We start from the raw sequence: 19,072 nt of genomic DNA, 5'->3' as shown, positions 1-19,072 counted from the left end.
TCTCTTTCTTTCTCTCTCTCTGTGCCTCTTTTGCTATGTCTCTCTTTCTCTCTCTCTGTCTCTCTTGCTATGTCTCTCTTTCTCTCTTTCTCTGTCTTTCTTGCTATGTCTCTCTCTCTCTGTGTCTCTTTCTCTCTCTCTCTGCCTCTTGCTATGTCTCTCTCTTTCTGCCTCTTTTGCTATGTCTCTCTTTCTCTCTCCCTGCCTCTCTTGTTATGTCTCTCTTTCTCTCTCTCTCTTTCTCTGTCTCTCTTGCTATGTCTCTCTTTCTTTCTCTCTCTCTCTGCCTCTCTTGCTATGTCTTTTTCTCTCTCTTTCTGTCTCTCTCTGTCTCTCTCTCTGTCTCTCTTTCTACCTCTTTCTTGCTTTTTTCTCTCTTTCTTGCTCTCTCTCTCTCTCTCTTTCACTGTCTCTTGCTATATGTCTCTTTCTTTCTCTCTCTCTCTGCCACTCTTGCTATCTCTCTTTCTTTCTTTCTCTTTCTCTCTCTCTCTCTTTCTCTCTCTCTCTGTCTCTCTTGCTATGTCTCTCTTTCTTTCTCTTTCTCTCTGCCTCTCTTGCTATGTCTCTCTTTCTCTCTTTCTCTGTCTTTCTTGCTATGTCTCTCTCTCTGTGTGTCTCTTTCTCTCTCTCTCTGCCTCTTGCTATGTCTCTCTTTCTCTCTGTCTCTCTTGTTATGTCTCTCTTTCTCTCTCTGCCTCTCTTGCTATGTCTCTCTCTCTCTGCCTCTTTTGCTATGTCTCTCTTTCTCTCTCTCTGCCTCTCTTGTTATGTCTCTCTTTCTCTCTCTCTCTTTCTCTGTCTCTCTTGCTATGTCTCTCTTTCTTTCTCTCTCTCTCTCTGCCTCTCTTGCTATGTCTTTCTCTCTCTCTTTCTGTCTCTCTTTCTCTGTCTCTCTCTCTGCCTCTCTTGCTATGTCTCTCTCTCTCTTTCTCTGTCTCTCTTGCTATGTCTCTCTTTCTTTCTCTCTCTCTGCCTCTCTTGCTATGTCTTTCTCTCTTTCTGTCTCTCTCTGTCTCTCTTGCTAAGTCTCTCTCTCTCACTCTCTCTCTGCCTCTCTTGCTATGTCTCTCTCTCTCTCTCTGCCTCTTGCTATGTCTCTCTTTCTCTCTCTCTCTTGCTATGTCTCTCTTTCTTTCTCTCTCTCTCTCTGCCTCTCTTGCTATGTCTCTCTCTCTCTGCCTCTTTTGCTATGTCTCTCTTTCTCTCTCTCTGCCTCTCTTGTTATGTCTCTCTTTCTCTCTCTCTCTTTCTCTGTCTCTCTTGCTATGTCTCTCTTTCTTTCTCTCTCTCTCTCTGCCTCTCTTGCTATGTCTTTCTCTCTCTCTTTCTGTCTCTCTTTCTCTGTCTCTCTCTCTGCCTCTCTTGCTATGTCTCTCTCTCTCTCTCTGCCTCTTGCTATGTCTCTCTTTCTCTCTCTCTCTTGCTATGTCTCTCTTTCTCTCTCTCTCTCTCTCTGCCTCTCTTGCTATGTCTCTCTCTCTCTCTTTCTCTCTTGCTATGTCTCTCTTTCTCTCTCTTTCTCTCTCTCTCTCTGCCTCTCTTGCTATGTCTCTCTTTCTTTCTCTCTCTCTCTCTCTCTCGGCTGACTGCGAGCGGGAGCCCTGACGATGGCAGCTGGACGTGCTGCTGGACGCAGTATATGCCAGCCCCGCAGCGCCAGCATGTACGGCGTCCAGCAGCACGTCCAACCGCCACCATCGGTTGCCTGCACCCTGGAGCTCCCTCTCGTTGCCCCCATCTGTCTCTCTTGCTATGTCTCTCTTTCTTTCTCTTTCTCTCTGCCTCTCTTGCTATGTCTCTCTTTCTCTCTTTCTCTGTCTTTCTTGCTATGTCTCTCTCTCTGTGTGTCTCTTTCTCTCTCTCTCTGCCTCTTGCTATGTCTCTCTTTCTCTCTGTCTCTCTTGTTATGTCTCTCTTTCTCTCTCTGCCTCTCTTGCTATGTCTCTCTCTCTCTGCCTCTTTTGCTATGTCTCTCTTTCTCTCTCTCTGCCTCTCTTGTTATGTCTCTCTTTCTCTCTCTCTTTCTCTGTCTCTCTTGCTATGTCTCTCTTTCTTTCTCTCTCTCTCTCTGCCTCTCTTGCTATGTCTTTCTCTCTCTCTTTCTGTCTCTCTTTCTCTGTCTCTCTCTCTGCCTCTCTTGCTATGTCTCTCTCTCTCTTTCTCTGTCTCTCTTGCTATGTCTCTCTTTCTTTCTCTCTCTCTGCCTCTCTTGCTATGTCTTTCTCTCTTTCTGTCTCTCTCTGTCTCTCTTGCTAAGTCTCTCTCTCTCACTCTCTCTCTGCCTCTCTTGCTATGTCTCTCTCTCTCTCTCTGCCTCTTGCTATGTCTCTCTTTCTCTCTCTCTCTTGCTATGTCTCTCTTTCTTTCTCTCTCTCTCTCTGCCTCTCTTGCTATGTCTCTCTCTCTCTGCCTCTTTTGCTATGTCTCTCTTTCTCTCTCTCTGCCTCTCTTGTTATGTCTCTCTTTCTCTCTCTCTCTTTCTCTGTCTCTCTTGCTATGTCTCTCTTTCTTTCTCTCTCTCTCTCTGCCTCTCTTGCTATGTCTTTCTCTCTCTCTTTCTGTCTCTCTTTCTCTGTCTCTCTCTCTGCCTCTCTTGCTATGTCTCTCTCTCTCTCTCTGCCTCTTGCTATGTCTCTCTTTCTCTCTCTCTCTTGCTATGTCTCTCTTTCTTTCTCTCTCTCTCTCTGCCTCTCTTGCTATGTCTCTCTCTCTCTCTTTCTCTCTTGCTATGTCTCTCTTTCTCTCTCTTTCTCTCTCTCTCTCTGCCTCTCTTGCTATGTCTCTCTTTCTTTCTCTCTCTCTCTCTCTCTCGGCTGACTGCGAGCGGGAGCCCTGACGATGGCAGCTGGACGTGCTGCTGGACGCAGTATATGCCAGCCCCGCAGCGCCAGCATGTACGGCGTCCAGCAGCACGTCCAACCGCCACCATCGGTTGCCTGCACCCTGGAGCTCCCTCTCGTTGCCCCCATCTCCCCGCGACCGCCTGGGGCCGCTGCAGCCGGCACCCTCCTGCTCCTGCTCCCACCGCCAGTGTCCTCCCGCCGGGCCCCAAAGGACACTTGCTGCCGACGCCACGGAACTCCAGCTGGGCGGGGCGCTGCCGGCACGGCTCCTGCCCGATACCGCGATTTCTGGCGCTCTCCTGCCGGGCCCCAAAGAAGGAAGGCAGGAAAAAGGAGGCACGAAGAATGAAGCTCTCCTTTTTCCCGCCTTCCTTCTTTGGGGCCCAGCAGGAGAGCGCCAGAAACCGCAGCAACGGGCAGGAGCCATGCCAGCAGCCCCCCGCCCAGCTGGAGCTTCCCTAGGAGCTTTGCGGCACACCTGACCAGGTCTCGCGGCACACTAATGTTCCGCGGCACACCGGTTGGGAAACGCTGGTCTATACTATACATACAATAAACTAGTATCTTACTACTACCTTGCTACAACTATCTTAGTTCAATACCTCACAGGAACCAACTTTTACAGCGTTACAGCTTCTTCAAAGCATACTTCCACAAACAGCACATAGCACCCAGCTAACAGTGAACACACAGAGAGAAAGAGCAGGGAGCTCTTGCCTAGTTAAATACTTTTCATATAATTGTTTGGTTGCTGCATGCTCAACTGCCTCTGAATGACTCAGCATTCTTATTTTTTATTTTTTATTTTATTTATTTTATTTTATTCACAAAAACCAGTAATACACAGCAAATGAGATTGATGTGGTGGATTTTGTATCACAATATCACGTCAAATACTTCCCAAGCATCTAGAACTGTGTGATGTAATTTCTTTTTTCTTTTAAGTTTTTATTCACAAAGAGAAAAACAATACAATTCAAAAAGAATAATAAACAACTATTACAAACATATAATTAAGACAAAAGAAAAGAAAGGATAGGGAGAAGAAAGAAAAAAGAAAAAAGTCAGCATTCTTAGTTGAGGCCTACCTAGGGATTTTTAATTTCTGACAGGCCGCAAAGTGGGAGAGCAGCCAAACAACCAAACAACCAAACAACCAAACAAATGGTGAAAGGGATTCGATGGGGAGATAAAGGTAGATAATTAACATTCGCTTAGGTAAAACAACCATATTTGTTTGTTTGTTTGTTTGTTTGTTTCTTTCTTTCTCTATCTATCTATCTATCTATCTATCTATCTATCTATCTATCTATCTATCTATTTATGTATTTATTTATTGGATTTGTATGCCGCCACTCTCTGGAGACTCGGAGCGGCTAACAGCAACAATAAAACAGTGTACAATAGTAATCTAATACTAAAAACGATTAAAAACCCATTAATATAAAACCCAAACATACATACATACATACCATGCATAGAATTGTAAAGGCCTAGGGGGAAAGAGGATCTCAATTACCCCATGCCTGATGGCAGAGGTGGGTTTTAAGTAGCTTACGAAAGGCAAGGAGGGTGGGGGCAATTCTAATCTCGGGGGGGGAGAGTTGGTTCCATATATTGTATTTTTAAAGGAACTGAAGAAGGGTTGGGATTCAACTAATTTAGCAACTGGTTCACCAAAAATATAAGCATGTGCGCATATGCCCATACCTTCCCCACATGCACAGCTTCCACCACACCGTGAGGCTCAACCAAGCAGCATTTCAGGCCCTGTTCCCCTCTATATCTTCTCTCCGATGCAGTGACGAACCATTCTGGAGGAAAAAGAGATCGCTGCTTAAAAGCGATCCCTTGTTTCGGTCCCGTGAGCTCAAACTGGGATCCTGGTGACAAGTGTAATCCGGCCCTTGGCTCAAGCTGCTGCTACTCAATGCCAGGTCAGTGGTAAATAAAGCTCTCCTCATCCGGGATTTGATCCTGGATGAGGAGGCCGATCTGGCATGTGTTACTGAAACCTGGCTGGGCCCAGAGGGAGGAGTGCCTCTCTTGGAAATATGCCCAGCTGGGTTTCAGAGATGGCATCAGCCTCAACCCCAGGGAAGGGGGGAGGAGTGGCTATTGTAACCAGGGAGAGCCTCCATCTGAGTAGACTCGTTGCTCCTGAGATTGCGGGTTGTGAGTCACTCCTTGTGAAGTAGGACTTAGGGGTTCAGGTGGGCTTGTTACTCACGTAGCTGCCTCCCAGCTGCATTTCAACAGCCCTGCCTGTGCTGCTCGAAGAGGTGGCCGGGTTGGCGGTGAAGTTCCCCAGACTCATTGTCCTGGGGGACTTCAATCTACCGTCGCTCAGTGGTTCCTATGGATTAGCACAGGAGTTCATGGCCACCATGACAGCCATGGACCTGACCCAAGTAGTACAAGGTCCGACTCACAAGGATGGACACACACCCGACTTGGTATTCCTCTCTGAGCAATTGAGTAATGGTCTGAGACTAAGGGGCTTTGAAGCATTGCCTTTGTCATGGTCAGACCATTTTCTACTGCGGCTTGATTTCCTAGCTCCAATCCACCCCCACAGGGAGGCGGAACCGATTAGGAGGTTCCGCCCCAGGCACCTGATGGACCCTGAAGGCTTTCAGAGGGTACTTGGGGTTTTACCAGATTCACTTGTCCACAGCTTGGCAGAGTCTCTTGCTGAGGCCTGGAACAAGGCTGCAGCGGAGGCTCTTGACTGAAGCTCTCTACATGGGGCTACCTTTGAAAAGTGTTCAGAAACTTCAGATCGTGCAGAACGTGGCAGTGAGAGCCATTGTGAGCCTTCCCAGATTCGCCCACGTGTCTACAACACTCTGTGGCCTGCATTGGCTGCCGATCAATTTCCGGTCACAATTCAAAGTGTTGGTTATGACCTTTAAAGCCCTGCATGGCATTGGACTGGAGCACCTCCAGAAACGCCTGCTACCGCACAAATCCCAGCAACCGATAAGGTCCCACAGAGTTGGTCTTCTCCAGGTCCCGTCGACTAAATAATGTCATCTGGTGGGCCCCAGGGGAAGAGCCTTCTCTGTGGCGGCCCCGGCCCTCTGGAATCAACTCCCCCCCGGAGATTCGAACTGTTCCCCCCCTCCTTGTCTTTTGTAAACTACTCAAGACCCACCTATACCGCCAGGCATGGGGGATTTGAGACATCTTTTCCCCAGGCTCCTTATAATTTATGTTTGATATGTATGTGTTGTCTGGTTTTAATATGATAGGGTTTTAGTTATTTCTTTTAATATTAGCTTTGTGTCACTATTATACTGTTTTTATCATTGTTGTGAGCCATCCCGAGTCTTCGGAGAGGGGCGGCATACAAATCTAATAAATTATTATTATTATTATTATTATTATTATTATTATTATTATTATTATTATTACTCTCCACTTTGCTGGGAGGGGTCTTGTGCAGTTTAGCAGCTGTGAACCATGGCTTTCCTCTAAGTCCCATATGGAAAATGCTGGCACAGAGAAGTAGCAGCCATGTAGAATGCTGTTTCTCTCAGCTGCAGCACTTTGGGATGGGACTTGGAGGAAAGTAGCAGCTCACAGCTGCTAAATTGCACAAGACGCTCTCTCTCCCAGCAAGAACAGCAGTGGAGAGAAGCAGCTGCTGACTGAGAGGGCACATGGAGCATCTCCGCAAGTGACCGAGGTTTGGCAAGGGATGGAAGAAATGGCTACAAGATCCCCACTCCAGTGCTTTCTGAATGGAATCTCTTACAGGTCAGAAAAACCATCTGGTCCATTCCCAAACTGCTTTGCACCTGTTTGTCCTTGCCCTCTATGGCCCCCTTCGGCCTAGCGCAGCAGGTCACAGGCCAAATGAATTGCTTCAGCCACGGGGGCCATAATTTGAAGCTGGGGATGGTGGCATGCAGACGGAGGCCTGGGGCAAGGCCCGGAGTGGGGGAATGGCACATTCCCTGATCTAGATGAGATGAATGGCAAGCAGGTAGAGGTTCTGGGGTAAGGCTGGAATTGGAGAACGGCGCTACCCTGGGACCTGACCTGAGGCAAAGAGCAACATGCTTATATTTGATTAGCCGACCCAAGACTCAAACTCAACCCTGATAAGATGGAGTGGCTTTGGGTTTTGCCTCCAAAGGACAATTCCATCTGTCCATCCATTACCCTGGGGGGGAATCACTGACCCCCTCAGAGAGGGTCCGCAAATTGGGCGTCCTCCTTGATCCACAGCTCACATTAGAGAAACATCTTTCAGCTGTGGCGAGGAGGGCGTTTGCCCAGGTTCGCCTGGTGCACCAGTTGCGGCCCTATTTGGACCGGGAGTCACTGCTCACAGTCACTCATGCCTTCATCACCTCGAGGCTCGACTACTGTAATGCTCTTTACATGGGGCTACCTCTGAAAAGTGTTCGGAAACTTCAGATCGTGCAGAATGCAGCTGTGAGAGCAATCATGGGCTTCCCTAAATATGCCCAACACTCCGCAGTCTGCATTGGTTGCCGATCAGTTTCCGGTCACAATTCAAAGTGTTGATTATGACCTATAAAGCCCTTCATGATATCAGACCAAAATATCTCCGGGACCGCCTTCTGCCACATGAATCCCAGTGACCAGTTAGGTCCCACAGAATTGGCCTTCTCTGGGTCCCATCGACTAAACAATGTCATTTGGCAGGACCCAGGGGAAGACAAATCCAATAAATAAAAATCCAATACAAATCCAATAAATAAATAAATAAATGAATGAATGAATGAATGAATGAATGAATAAATAAATGCCTTCTCTGTAGCGGCCCCAGCCCTCTGGAACCAATTCCCTCCAGAGATCAGAATTGCCCCCACCCTCCTCGCCTTTCGCAAGCTCCTTAAAACCCACCTCTGTCGTCAGGCATGGGGGAACTGAGATATGCCCTTCCCCCTAGGCCTATACAATTTATGCATGGTATGTTTGTGTGTATGTTTGGTTTTTTAAATTAGGGTTTTTAAATTATTTTAAATATTAGATTTGTTATATGTTGTTTCACTATTGTTGTTAGCCGCCCCGAGTCTGCGGAGAGGGGCAGCATACAAATGTAATAAATAAATAAATAAATAAGTCAAAGGGCAAGAGGTGGAGATTAGCTGGGCTGTGTGGTGAAGGCAATATATATATAGGGAAGGCTGGGAAGGGCCAGCGGGTGGTGAGCTTTGCCACTTCTCCAAACTGCATGGAATTGTAAAAAACACCGATTCACCCGAACTGCTGAGAACCGGCTGAATCCCACCCTGAACTAGAGTGAATATGATAAACAATGAAAGCTAAAGTGCTTCTCTCTTGATATATTTTCAAAATATTCACCTTTAGAAGATGATTTTAGAGAGTAAAATGCAATACTCACTTTAGCTTCTTTATTTTACATTCTGGATCTTTCAGCTCACCACGTAATAGTTCTACAGCTTTGTCATCAGGGCTTGGGAAGCACAGCTCCAACTCTGTCCATCTCTGGTTTTTCTTCAATAGTTCCACAAGATAGCAGCTGCAGAGTTTAGTCAGGATCGCTCCCTCAAGCCTCAAAAAAAGAATATGAAAAATTAAAATTATTGCTTGAAAATAAGCATAGAATGTATTTATATAGGACTTGAAGCGACTAAGATTAAGTAAAAGAGTTGAACTGTCTCACCCTGGATAAATTTCCAGAAAAATAGCAATCAAACAATGGTTGTGTAGAACAAACAGAGAGGTTTATGCATTTCTTACTTTAGCTTCTCTACTGTACACCCTGGATTATTGAGTCCATCACAGAATAGTTTGATTGATTTGTCATCATAGCTTTCGAAGGACAACGTTAACTCTCTCAATCTCTGGATTTTGCTGAGTACTTCTGCAAGAGGCCTGCTGCAGAATATTGTTGCGACTTCTCCACCAAGCCTGCATGGGAATGTGATCATACAGGGCATTCAGAATGGATTGGCACCTTTAGGCTCTCACTCTTTTTCTTTCTTTTTTTAAATATTTTTATTAATTTTCAGGGGGGGGAAAGACACACATGACATACAGCACACATAACATTTAATGGAGCTACAGTCGCTCCGCTCAAAGTAGAAGTCTTCATTGTAATAAGTATAGTATACATAACCGACAGTTTTAGTATAATAAACATAAGTAAAATTTCATAAACATCTATATAAAAATTTTCTAAATAGAATAGAGAAGAAATACAAGGGAAGAAAATATAATATTTGAACTATATGTAATATATTATAAGTAATCATTTATTATTAAGATTTGTCTACTAAATTCAACTATTCAGATTTATGCATTTGTTTCTTTTTCTTTGGAAGTCATCATTGTAGTAAGAAAGGAAAAAAGAAAGAATCTTATTATTATTTAACATCATCTGAAAAATATGTAAATATATCAATTATAACATAATGAATGAAAACATATCTAAGAATTTATAAAGGTATATATAGAAATTTTTAAGAGAAAAAAGAAGAATTTACATTTTATGTTGTAAATAGTCACAATCTAATACGGTTTAACTACTAAGTTCAAATATTCAAAATAATATAAAAACAAGCTTGTCTCATTTTCTGTTTCCCACCAAATGTATACTTTCTGCAAAATATCATAAAATTCAGATTCTTCTTGGTTGTTTAACCTTCTCGTCTTTATGTCAAGCTCAGCACAATAAAATTTTCTTAAGAATATCTGTTTCTTTTGGAATCTCAGTATCTTTCCATTTTTGCGCAAAGGTTATCCTAGCTGCTGCCAATATATGAACCATTAAGTAATATAAGTCTTTTTTATATTTGTTATTGGGTATACCCAATAAAAAAACCTCTGGCGTTTTCTTAATTTCCTGCTGTGTTATTTCCTTCATCCACTTTTCTATTAAATTCCAAAATTCTTTAGCTTTTGGGCAAGTCCACCAAGTATGATAATAAGTACCAATTTCTGTTTTATACTTCCAACAGTTAGGTGAATTAGTTTGAAACATTTTTGAAATTCTATTTGGTGGTAGATACTATCTATAAAACATCTTAATCTGAATCTCTTTGAAAGAAGTTGACTTTGTTATTTTCCAATTGTATGTCCAAACTTTTTCCCAAGTACTTAGATCTATCTCTCTATTTAAGTTTCTGCACCAGCTAAACATATTATCCTTTAATATCCATTCTATATTTTTACAATTAATTAGGTATTTATATATTTTTCCAATCAATTTTCTTTGATTGGTTGTTAATAATTTACCTAAAATGTTGTTATCTTTTCTAAGTATATATGTATTTTTATCTTTATAAAACCAAGATTTAATCTGTATATATTGCCACCAATCTATGCCAATACCCGTATCTAACAAGTCCTGATTTGTTTTTAAATTCCACTGATTATCTACTAAATCTTTATATTTCCAAATCTTGCCTTCTTGTAACAAACTGGGGGGTGTTATGGCTTCGATCGGGGATATCCATTCGGGCAAAACTAGAAAGTGATCTTTTTTTATTTCACTCCATAAGTGCCTTTCTAATTGTATGTGTCTTAAAATAAGAATGTGTTTTATATTTTTCATACCATATGAAGGCATGCCATCCTAACATCAAATCATGTCCTTATAAGTTCAATAATCTTCTGTTTTGTAAAGTAAGCCATTCCTTTGTCCAAGTTAAAGATGCAGCTTGATAATATAATTTCCAGTTTGGACAGGCAAGACCTCTTCTTTCTTTTACATCTTCTAAGGCACATTGTTTAATTATTTAAGAAATATAATAAATATATTAGAGTATTATGAAGTAAATCCTGGGAAAAATTTGGCTTTGATACTTTTAGATGCAGAAAAAGCATTCGATAATTTAAATTGGAATTTTTTTATAAATCAATTAATAAAATTATTAAATGAAATTGCTAAATTTGGGGAAGTAGCAGGATTAAAAATTAACAAACAGAAGACAAAAAATTTGACAAGCAAAGAAAAGCAAATATTAGAAAATAAATTAGAATTACAAATTGTGAAAAGAGTTAAATATTTAGGTATAAAACTATCACCAAGGGAAATAACAACTAAAGAAGATAATTATACAGTATTGATTAAAGAAATTCAAATACAATTAGAAAAATGGAACAAATTACCGATTTCCCTTATTGGAAAAATCTCTGCAATTAAAATGTCCATCCTACCTAAAATATTGTATTTATTTAGAATAATCCCAATCACTTTTAAAAAATCTTTCTTCCAAAAAGTTAACAGAATTATAACAAAATTTATTTGGGCAGGGAAAAAACCTAGGATTAAAATATAGTATTTACAGGACAATATTAAACAAAGAGGTTTTGGTCTACCTGATTTTGAATTATATTACAATGCATCAATTATAGATTGGCTCAGAGATTGGATTAAATTAGAGAACAAAAGATTATTATTATTAGAAGGACATGATTTGATGTTAGGGTGGCATGCCTTTCTATGGGATAGGAAAGATAAAACCCATAAATATTTCAGGCAGCATATTAGAAATTCAATATATTAGGTATTGACCAAAATTAAAAGAGCACATTATCCACAAACCCTGAAATGGTGTTCAAGCATGGAGGCGATAATGCATCCCAACAGAAAAGATTTAAATAAAATGGTCAATTACTATCAGTTACTAGATGGAAGAGGTGAATTGAAGACAAGGGAGCAATTAGAAAAAAGTGAGATAAGGATGGATTGGTGGCCATATAATCAAATAAAATCAAGATAGAAACATAGAAGACTGACGGCAGAAAAAGACCTCATGGTCCATCTAGTCTGCCTTATACTATTTCCTGTATTTTAATCTTACAATGGATATATGTTTATCCCAGGCATGTTTAAATTCGGTTATTGTGGATTTACCAACCACGTCTGCTGGAAGTTTGTTCCAAGGATCTACTACTCTTTCAGTGAAATAATATTTTCTCACGTTGCTTTTGATCTTTCCCCCAACTAACTTCAGATTGTGTCTCCTTGTTTTTGTGTTCACTTTCCTATTAAAAACACTTCCCTCCTGGACCTTATTTAACCCTTTAACGTATTTAAATGTTTCGATCATGTCCCCCCTTTCCCTTCTGTCCTCCAGACTATACAGATTGAGTTCATGAAGTCTTTCCTGATACGTTTTATGCTTAAGACCTTCCACCATTCTTGTAGCCCGTCTTTGGACCCGTTCAATTTTGTCAATATCTTTTTGAAGGTGAGGTCTCCAGAACTGAACACAGTATTCCAAATGTGGTCTCACCAGCGCTCTATATAAGGGGATCACAATCTCCCTCTTCCTGCTTGTTATATCTCTAGCTATGCAGCCAAGCATCCTACTTGCTTTTCCTATTGCCCGACCACACTGCTCACTCATTTTGAGATTGTCAGAAATCACTAACCCTAAATCCTTCTCTTCTGAAGTTTTTGCTAACACAGAACTGCCAATGCAATACTCAGATTGAGGATTCCTTTTCCCCAAGTGCATTATTTTACATTTGGAAACATTAAACTGCAGTTTCCATTGCTTTGACCATTTATCTAGTAAAGCTAAATCATTTACCATATTACAGACCCCTCCAGGAATATCAACCCTATTGCACACTTTAGAGTCATCAGCAAATAGGCAAACCTTCCCTACCAGACCTTCCCCTATGTCACTCACAAACATATTAAAAAGAATAGGACCCAGAACAGACCCTTGTGGCACACCGCTTGTAACCTGTCTCTGCTCAGAATACTTGCCGTTAACAATAACTCTCTGATGTCTATGCTTCAGCTAGCTTGAAATCCACTGAACTATCCAGGGATTAAGTCCAATCTTCACTAATTTATCTATCAGCTCTTTATGTGGAACCGTATCAAAGGCTTAGCTGAAGTCCAGATAGGCAATATCCACGGCACCACCTTCATCCAACACCTTTGTGACATAGTCAAAGAAATCAATGAGATTAGTCTGACATGATTTGCCTTCAGTAAAGCCATGCTGATTTGGGTCCAATAAGTTATTGTTTGTTAGGTGCTGATTTATCCCCTTTTTGAGTAGAGTCTCAATCATTTTAACTATAACTGATGTCAAGCTAAGTGGCCTGTAGTTACCAGCTTCTTCTCTACTGCCCTTCTTGTGGATAGGCACAACACTGGCCATTCTCCAATCCTCAGGAACATCTCCTGTTAACAGGGATTGGTTAAACACATCAGTCAGGGGGGTAGCAATGACAGATCTGAGTTCTTTAAAAACTCTGGGGTGGATGCCATCTGGACCCATTGCCTTATTTATCTTTAATCGTTCAAGTTCTTCTAAGACATCGGCTTCTAAGATCACTGGAGCTGAATCCGTACAGCTGGAAGCAATGCTATACCCCTCTATAGTATTATTTTGTAAGGTGTCTTTTGAGAAAACTGAACAGAAGTAGATATTGAAATGGTCCGCAATCTCCTTATGCATGTATTATTCCCAGTACTAAGCTTCGTGATTCTGAAGTTTTTCTTCTTCCTATCACTAATATATCTGAAGAAGGTTTTATCCCCCTTCTTTACAGATTTGGCAATTTCTTCCTCTTTTGAGACTTTAGCAGCATATATTATCTGTTTTGCCTCCTTCTGTCTCATTTTATACACCTCTCTATCAGCTATACTTCCAGACTCTTTATACCTCCTATAAGCAGCCTTTTTTACAATCCTGGGTCTAGAAAGCGTAGAACTAAGATGCCTTAAACATGATCTAAGTATTGCCCACAAGTTCATATGCTGCAACATCCTGCCTGTCAACAACTACTTCAGCTTCAACCGCAATAACACAAGAGCACACAACAGGTTCAAACCGCTCCAAACTTGACTGTAAGAAATATTACCAGACTCCATGGTGTCAACCCCCAACCCCCAACATTTTTCCCTTAGACTTTCCACGTTTGACTTCTCCAGATTCCTTAGAGGTCAGTAAGGGGCGAGCATAAATGCACTAGTGTGACTTCTGTCCCCTGTCCAATTGTCTCTCCTATATTTTATATATCTTTTCTCCCATCCATATATCCTTTCTCTACTCTTCATTGATGTATTCTATTCTCATATCTCTTCTTCTATCCCTCCCCTGATATTTACTACTACACACTTTTATTCTCCTTAACATTCAATTTGTATTGGACAAAATAAATAAATAAATAAAATAAAATAAATAAAAATAAATAAAGAGAGATTTTTTAGGAAGTAAGCACATAGATCATCTGGTCCGACTGATAGAGAAGGTTTAAGGTCACGTAATGCTTTTTCAACTCGGTCTTCAGTGAAGTCTACTTGGGTTAGCTCATTGAGGAAGTATGAGGTGCCATTGATGAAATTGAGGGATGAGCCATTGCTGTTAACAAAGACAGAGCCAAAGAAAGAGATGAGGAGGTTTGCTTTGGATGAATCATCATGGTATTCTTTGTTATTCTTTGAAAGGTGGGATAGGTCTAGAGTCTTTGAGTTTATTGCTGACAAAGTTGTAGAAAGCTCTATTGGATTTGGTGCGTAGATTTTCCTCTTGTTTACTGTAGTAGTTAAGGCGTTCTGCTTTTATTTGATTGCAAATGTTTTTTTTAATAGCTTTTATTATATTACAAAGGTTAAAAAGGAAGAGCAAATATATATTGTTTTACATCACTATTTCAAAACATACTCATAGTTATATAATCATTGTCCTTAACTTGTTAATTATTTTGTACAAATATTCCATGTCATTTCAAAGCGAAAACATTGTTGTATCATCATTAAGATTAAATTCTAAACTTTCTATATAAATACTTTATATACTATTGCCCTTCATTAGCCCGTATCCCCCCATTGAACTGTTTTGTAACAGTTCCAAATTTCTTTTAATTGTTGGTGTGCGGCATACGGCGGCTGCGGTTTTTGAAGTTTTTGTTCTGTCATACACTTTATCTAAGATCAGTTTGGATTGAGTTTAATATCAAATCAATTGATGATTTTCAGAACCTAGTGTTTATTCACTATCATTGTTATTTTCATGTATCTTCTTATTTTAGATTTAATTTTTTATCTTTTTTCCTTGTTGTTACCCATTCATAAAAATTTCCCCAATTTTATAGTATTTTAAGTCTTCTTTGTTTTTGAGTTTTTGGGTAAGTCTGTCCATTTCTGCACAATCATATATTTTTTTAATAATTTCTCTTTCTGATGGTGTTTCTTCTTTTTTCCAGTTTTGTGCTATTGTAATTCTTGTGGCTGTGATTATGTGTTGAATCAGATAGTAATGATCTTTTTTGAGTTTTTGATCTATTATGCCCAAAAGAAAGGTCTCTGGTTTTAATTTTAGTGTGGTTGTAGTAATATCACGAATCCATCCTTGAATTTTTTTCCAGATCTTTTTTATATAGGGACATGTCCACCATAGGTGAAAGAAAGTCCCACTTTTATTATTGCACCTCCAACAATTTGGCTTCACATTTGGGTATATTTTAGCTAATCTCGCTGGAGCTAGGTGCCATCTATAGAACATTTTTTGTATGTTTTCCTTATATGGTACTGATTTCGTTATTTGAAGATTTTTCCACATTTGTTCCCATTGGTTTAAATATATGTTGTATCCTATATTTTGGGCCCAACTAATCATATTTCCTTTTACTATCTCGGTTTCCATTTTGTACCCAATTATGAAATTGTACAGCCTAGTTATAAAAATTTTTTCCTGTCCTAATAGTAATTTATCTATTATACTGTCCTTTTCCTGTATTCCATTTTTTTTTTGACTTTATTCCATTTCGCCTGAATTTGGGAGTATGGCCACCAGTCAACATTAATATTTTGATTTTCTAATTGTTGTCTTGTTTTGATGTTTCCTTCCTTGTCTAGTATTTGGTTATAATTTACCAGATTTTGAATTTGAAAGATATTGGGATGTGTAAGAGCTTCCACACTGGAGTACCATCTTGGAATTTTGGGATAGTGTTCTTTTTTAATCATGTCCATATTATCATTAAGGAATCTCTAATTATATGGTTTTTAAAATATGTTGGAATTTTGTTCTTTTCGTTCCAAAGGAAACCGTTCCATCCCTGTAAAATGTCATGTCCTTCTAATGCTAGTAATCTTTGGTTTTTAAGGTCTATCCAATCTTTTAGCCAAAGTAATGTCGATGCTTGATAATAACTTTCAAAATCTGGTAGACCAAATCCACCTTGTTTAACTTTATCTTGTAAATACTTAAATCTTACTCTTGGTTTTTCCCTTCCCAAATGAATTTAGAGATAGTAGCATTTAATTTTGTAAAGAAATTTTTATTCAATTTTACTGGGATGGTTTGGAATAGGTAAAGAAACTTTGGTAGAATGGTCATTTTAATTGTGGAGATTCTCCCTGTCAATGAAATGTGAAGCTTATTCCATCTAATTAGTTGTTCTTCCGGTTTTTTAATTAGTGTATCGTAATTGTCTTTTTGGATTGTATTACATCTTTTGGTTAATGTTATGCCTAAATATTTTACTTTTTTTACAGTTTGAATTCCTAAATTTCTCTCTAATTCCTGCTCTTGCTTTAGGTTCATATTTTTAGTTATAATTTTAGTTTTTTGTTTATTGATTTTTAGACCTGCTACATCTCCATATTGTTTTATTTCTTCCATTAAATATTCACCTGTTTCTATTGGGTCGTCCAATATGAAAACTAAATCGTCCGCATAAGCCTGTACATTGAATTCCTGTTTCCTAACCTTCAAGCCTGTAATCTTTGCATTTGTTCTTATTTGATTTAGCAATGTTTCCACCGCTAGAATGTATAAAAGTGGGGATAGCGGACATCCTTGGCGTACCCCTTTCCAAATTTGGAACGAGTCTGTTAGTTCACCATTAATTATAATTTTTGCAGATGGAGTGTGGTATATTGTTTGTATCATTTGGGTAATTTTTGGTCCGAATTTCATTTTTTTAATTAATTCCAATATGAATTCCCATCTCAAGTTGTCGAAAGCTTTTTGAGCATCTAAGAACATAAGGGCTAGTTGTCTTTCCGAATGTACCTCGTAATATTCTAAAACGTCCAATATCATTCTTATATTATTTTGTATATATCTTCCTGGCAGAAATCCATTTTGAACATAGTTTATTCTTTTCTTCATAATTGGTTTCAGTCTCTCTGCCATGATTTCTCAGGGGTGGGGCCAAGCTGAAGCGACATGTAAGTTACCTGCTCCTGGCTTACACTCAAGATTTTTAGTTTAAAAACCACTTAGTGGTGAAAATTCTTCCCGGTGAGAGAAGTTTGAGTAAGGGGAAGCATTGTGCAGAGGGTGGGGCACAACCCCCCTCTGTGGGTGATGAAACCCCCACATTTGGACAGAAAAAAAGTCGGGGTTTCTACCTCCGGCCCAAAGGGTTGGCTCACTGAGCTGACAGCAGGGAAGCCAAAGAGAAGTGGCGGTAGCAGCGGTTTGTATCTAATTACTATTATTATACCTACTTACCCGTGAGAATTAAGGGTGAAAAGACGTTAAAAGGGAAAGAATCAGGCAGTCTCCTGGAATGAACAATCGGTGATTGAGGAGAACGGAGCATTTCAACTGAGAAGGGAAAAGGAAGTTGTTGATGGTGGGTGGAAGTGAGTGGAGACTGAAGGAAAGTTGAGAAAGAAGGATCTCACTGGGGAGAGAGTGGCGCCCGGGCGGAAGACAACTGAGTACTTTGTTTGGTGGAGCCAGACAAGAGTGTGGAGCAGTGAGGAGTCGAAAGGAGACTGGAAGTGGGCCCACTGAACAGAATACGGAGACTGAAGACTATAGAGGGGCATCCGGAATGGAGACCAGGGAGCGGAGGAAAGACCAAGCGACGTGGCGGTGACAGCGACAGCGAAGGAGTGAAGAAGGGGAAAAGATGGAACCGGCTGGGAAGGAGTTGAAATCTTGAGACAACCGCCTTTTTTTTTCCCTCCTGAGTTTCTTTCCTTTGAGCCTCCTGAGTTGCCTGGCGTGGTTGTGGTGAGAGAGTGGGGATCAGCTGAGAGTTGGAAGGAAAATGGAGGTTTAAAGGTTTGTTTGTATCAGGAGTGTCAGTTGGAGTTTGTAAACTCAGAGTGTCGGGGAAGAAAGAAGACACGTGATTGAAGGAGAGGAGACGCCATTCTTTGTCTGCAGGAAAAAACCTAGAGCCGGAAACTAACATTTATGGTAACCCAGGATATTACTATTGCTGATTAGAGACATTGACTGAACTGCTAAATACCACATAAAACAACCACCCAAGAATTTTGAACTCTTTACAAACGTATATTAATAACAAAAATGTCAATTTTTTTTAAAAAAAATAACCTCTAGATAATTTATTATTTATATGCGGTTTGAAATTTGAAATTTGATTCTTGTAACTTAATTAATTATAAACCCTTTATTTCTATCTTTCCTATTCCAACTGACCCCTTCCCCCCTTCCCCCTTCTCCTTCTTTTCGTTTCTCCTTTTGCTTATATTCATACTTATTTTTTCAAATTGTTACTTAATGAGTTCCCCCAAATCCTTTTCTCCATCTCCTTTCTTTCTTCTTCCCTCTTCCTTCCTGTAATCAAAAGTGTTTAATTGTTTGATTAATTGTTTGATTAAATTAGTAAATTGGTAAGGTTCTAATTGATAACTTATATCAACCATAGTGATTATAGAGTGATTACATTGTTACTATGTTAAAGATATTAGAAGTTTTAGATAAAATTTAATTTATAATCATATTAAACTATTTATTACTGTTTACTGTTATTAACCACTAACTATTTACTATTAATTATTAATTATTGTTGACTATTTATATTCTATTTATATACTTATTGATATTTAGTGATATTTACTGATACTTATTGATTAATTAAGAAATACATATATAGACATATAATTAGAAATTTTAAAGTTGACCTTTATTAACCATTGAGATTTGATAAGTTAGAACTGTGTTAAGAGGGAAAAATCTGATAAGCTGGACTGATTGACTTTTTGGATCAAACTATAACTTCTCTGCCATAATTAATTGATGCCGTTGAATATACCTCCTATAGAGTAATTTTTTAAACATAAATCTGAGAATATTTTATGAACATCTAAATAGAAAGATATTATGTCAACTAACTTCTCCAAATACCAGAAAAAATCTACACCAGGAACTCCGCCTATACAAAATACAAAATCTAATATAGAAATGGTGACAATGGATAAAACATCTCTTCAATCAATACAAGCTTCTTTAAATTTAATCCAGGAATTTATGGTACGGAGT

The 19,072-nt window shown here is 39.6% G+C and overlaps 1 protein-coding gene across 10 annotated transcripts in view; it reads right to left on the bottom strand.

The window, feature by feature from the left end:
* The window catches only part of LOC139162813 (NACHT, LRR and PYD domains-containing protein 12-like), a 130,110-nt gene that overhangs the window by 22,335 nt on the left and 88,703 nt on the right, over positions 1–19,072 (bottom strand). For 9 of the 10 annotated variants that reach the window (XR_011558386.1, XM_070743677.1, XM_070743636.1 and 6 more), the window contains 2 exons: positions 8,589–8,759; positions 8,230–8,400 (listed from right to left, as the gene is read on the bottom strand). Coding sequence is in view for 9 of the 10 variants with exons in the window: in XM_070743677.1 (XP_070599778.1) it covers positions 8,230–8,400; positions 8,589–8,759 (342 nt within the window). In the remaining variant the exon portion in view is untranslated. The remainder of the gene's footprint in view (positions 1–8,229; positions 8,401–8,588; positions 8,760–19,072) is intronic. The other variant, XM_070743695.1, reaches the window with a different exon arrangement.

Source organism: Erythrolamprus reginae, chromosome 1, assembly GCF_031021105.1.
Source record: "Erythrolamprus reginae isolate rEryReg1 chromosome 1, rEryReg1.hap1, whole genome shotgun sequence".
NCBI lineage: Eukaryota > Metazoa > Chordata > Lepidosauria > Squamata > Dipsadidae > Erythrolamprus > Erythrolamprus reginae.
This window is presented reverse-complemented; position numbering and strand designations above follow the sequence as displayed.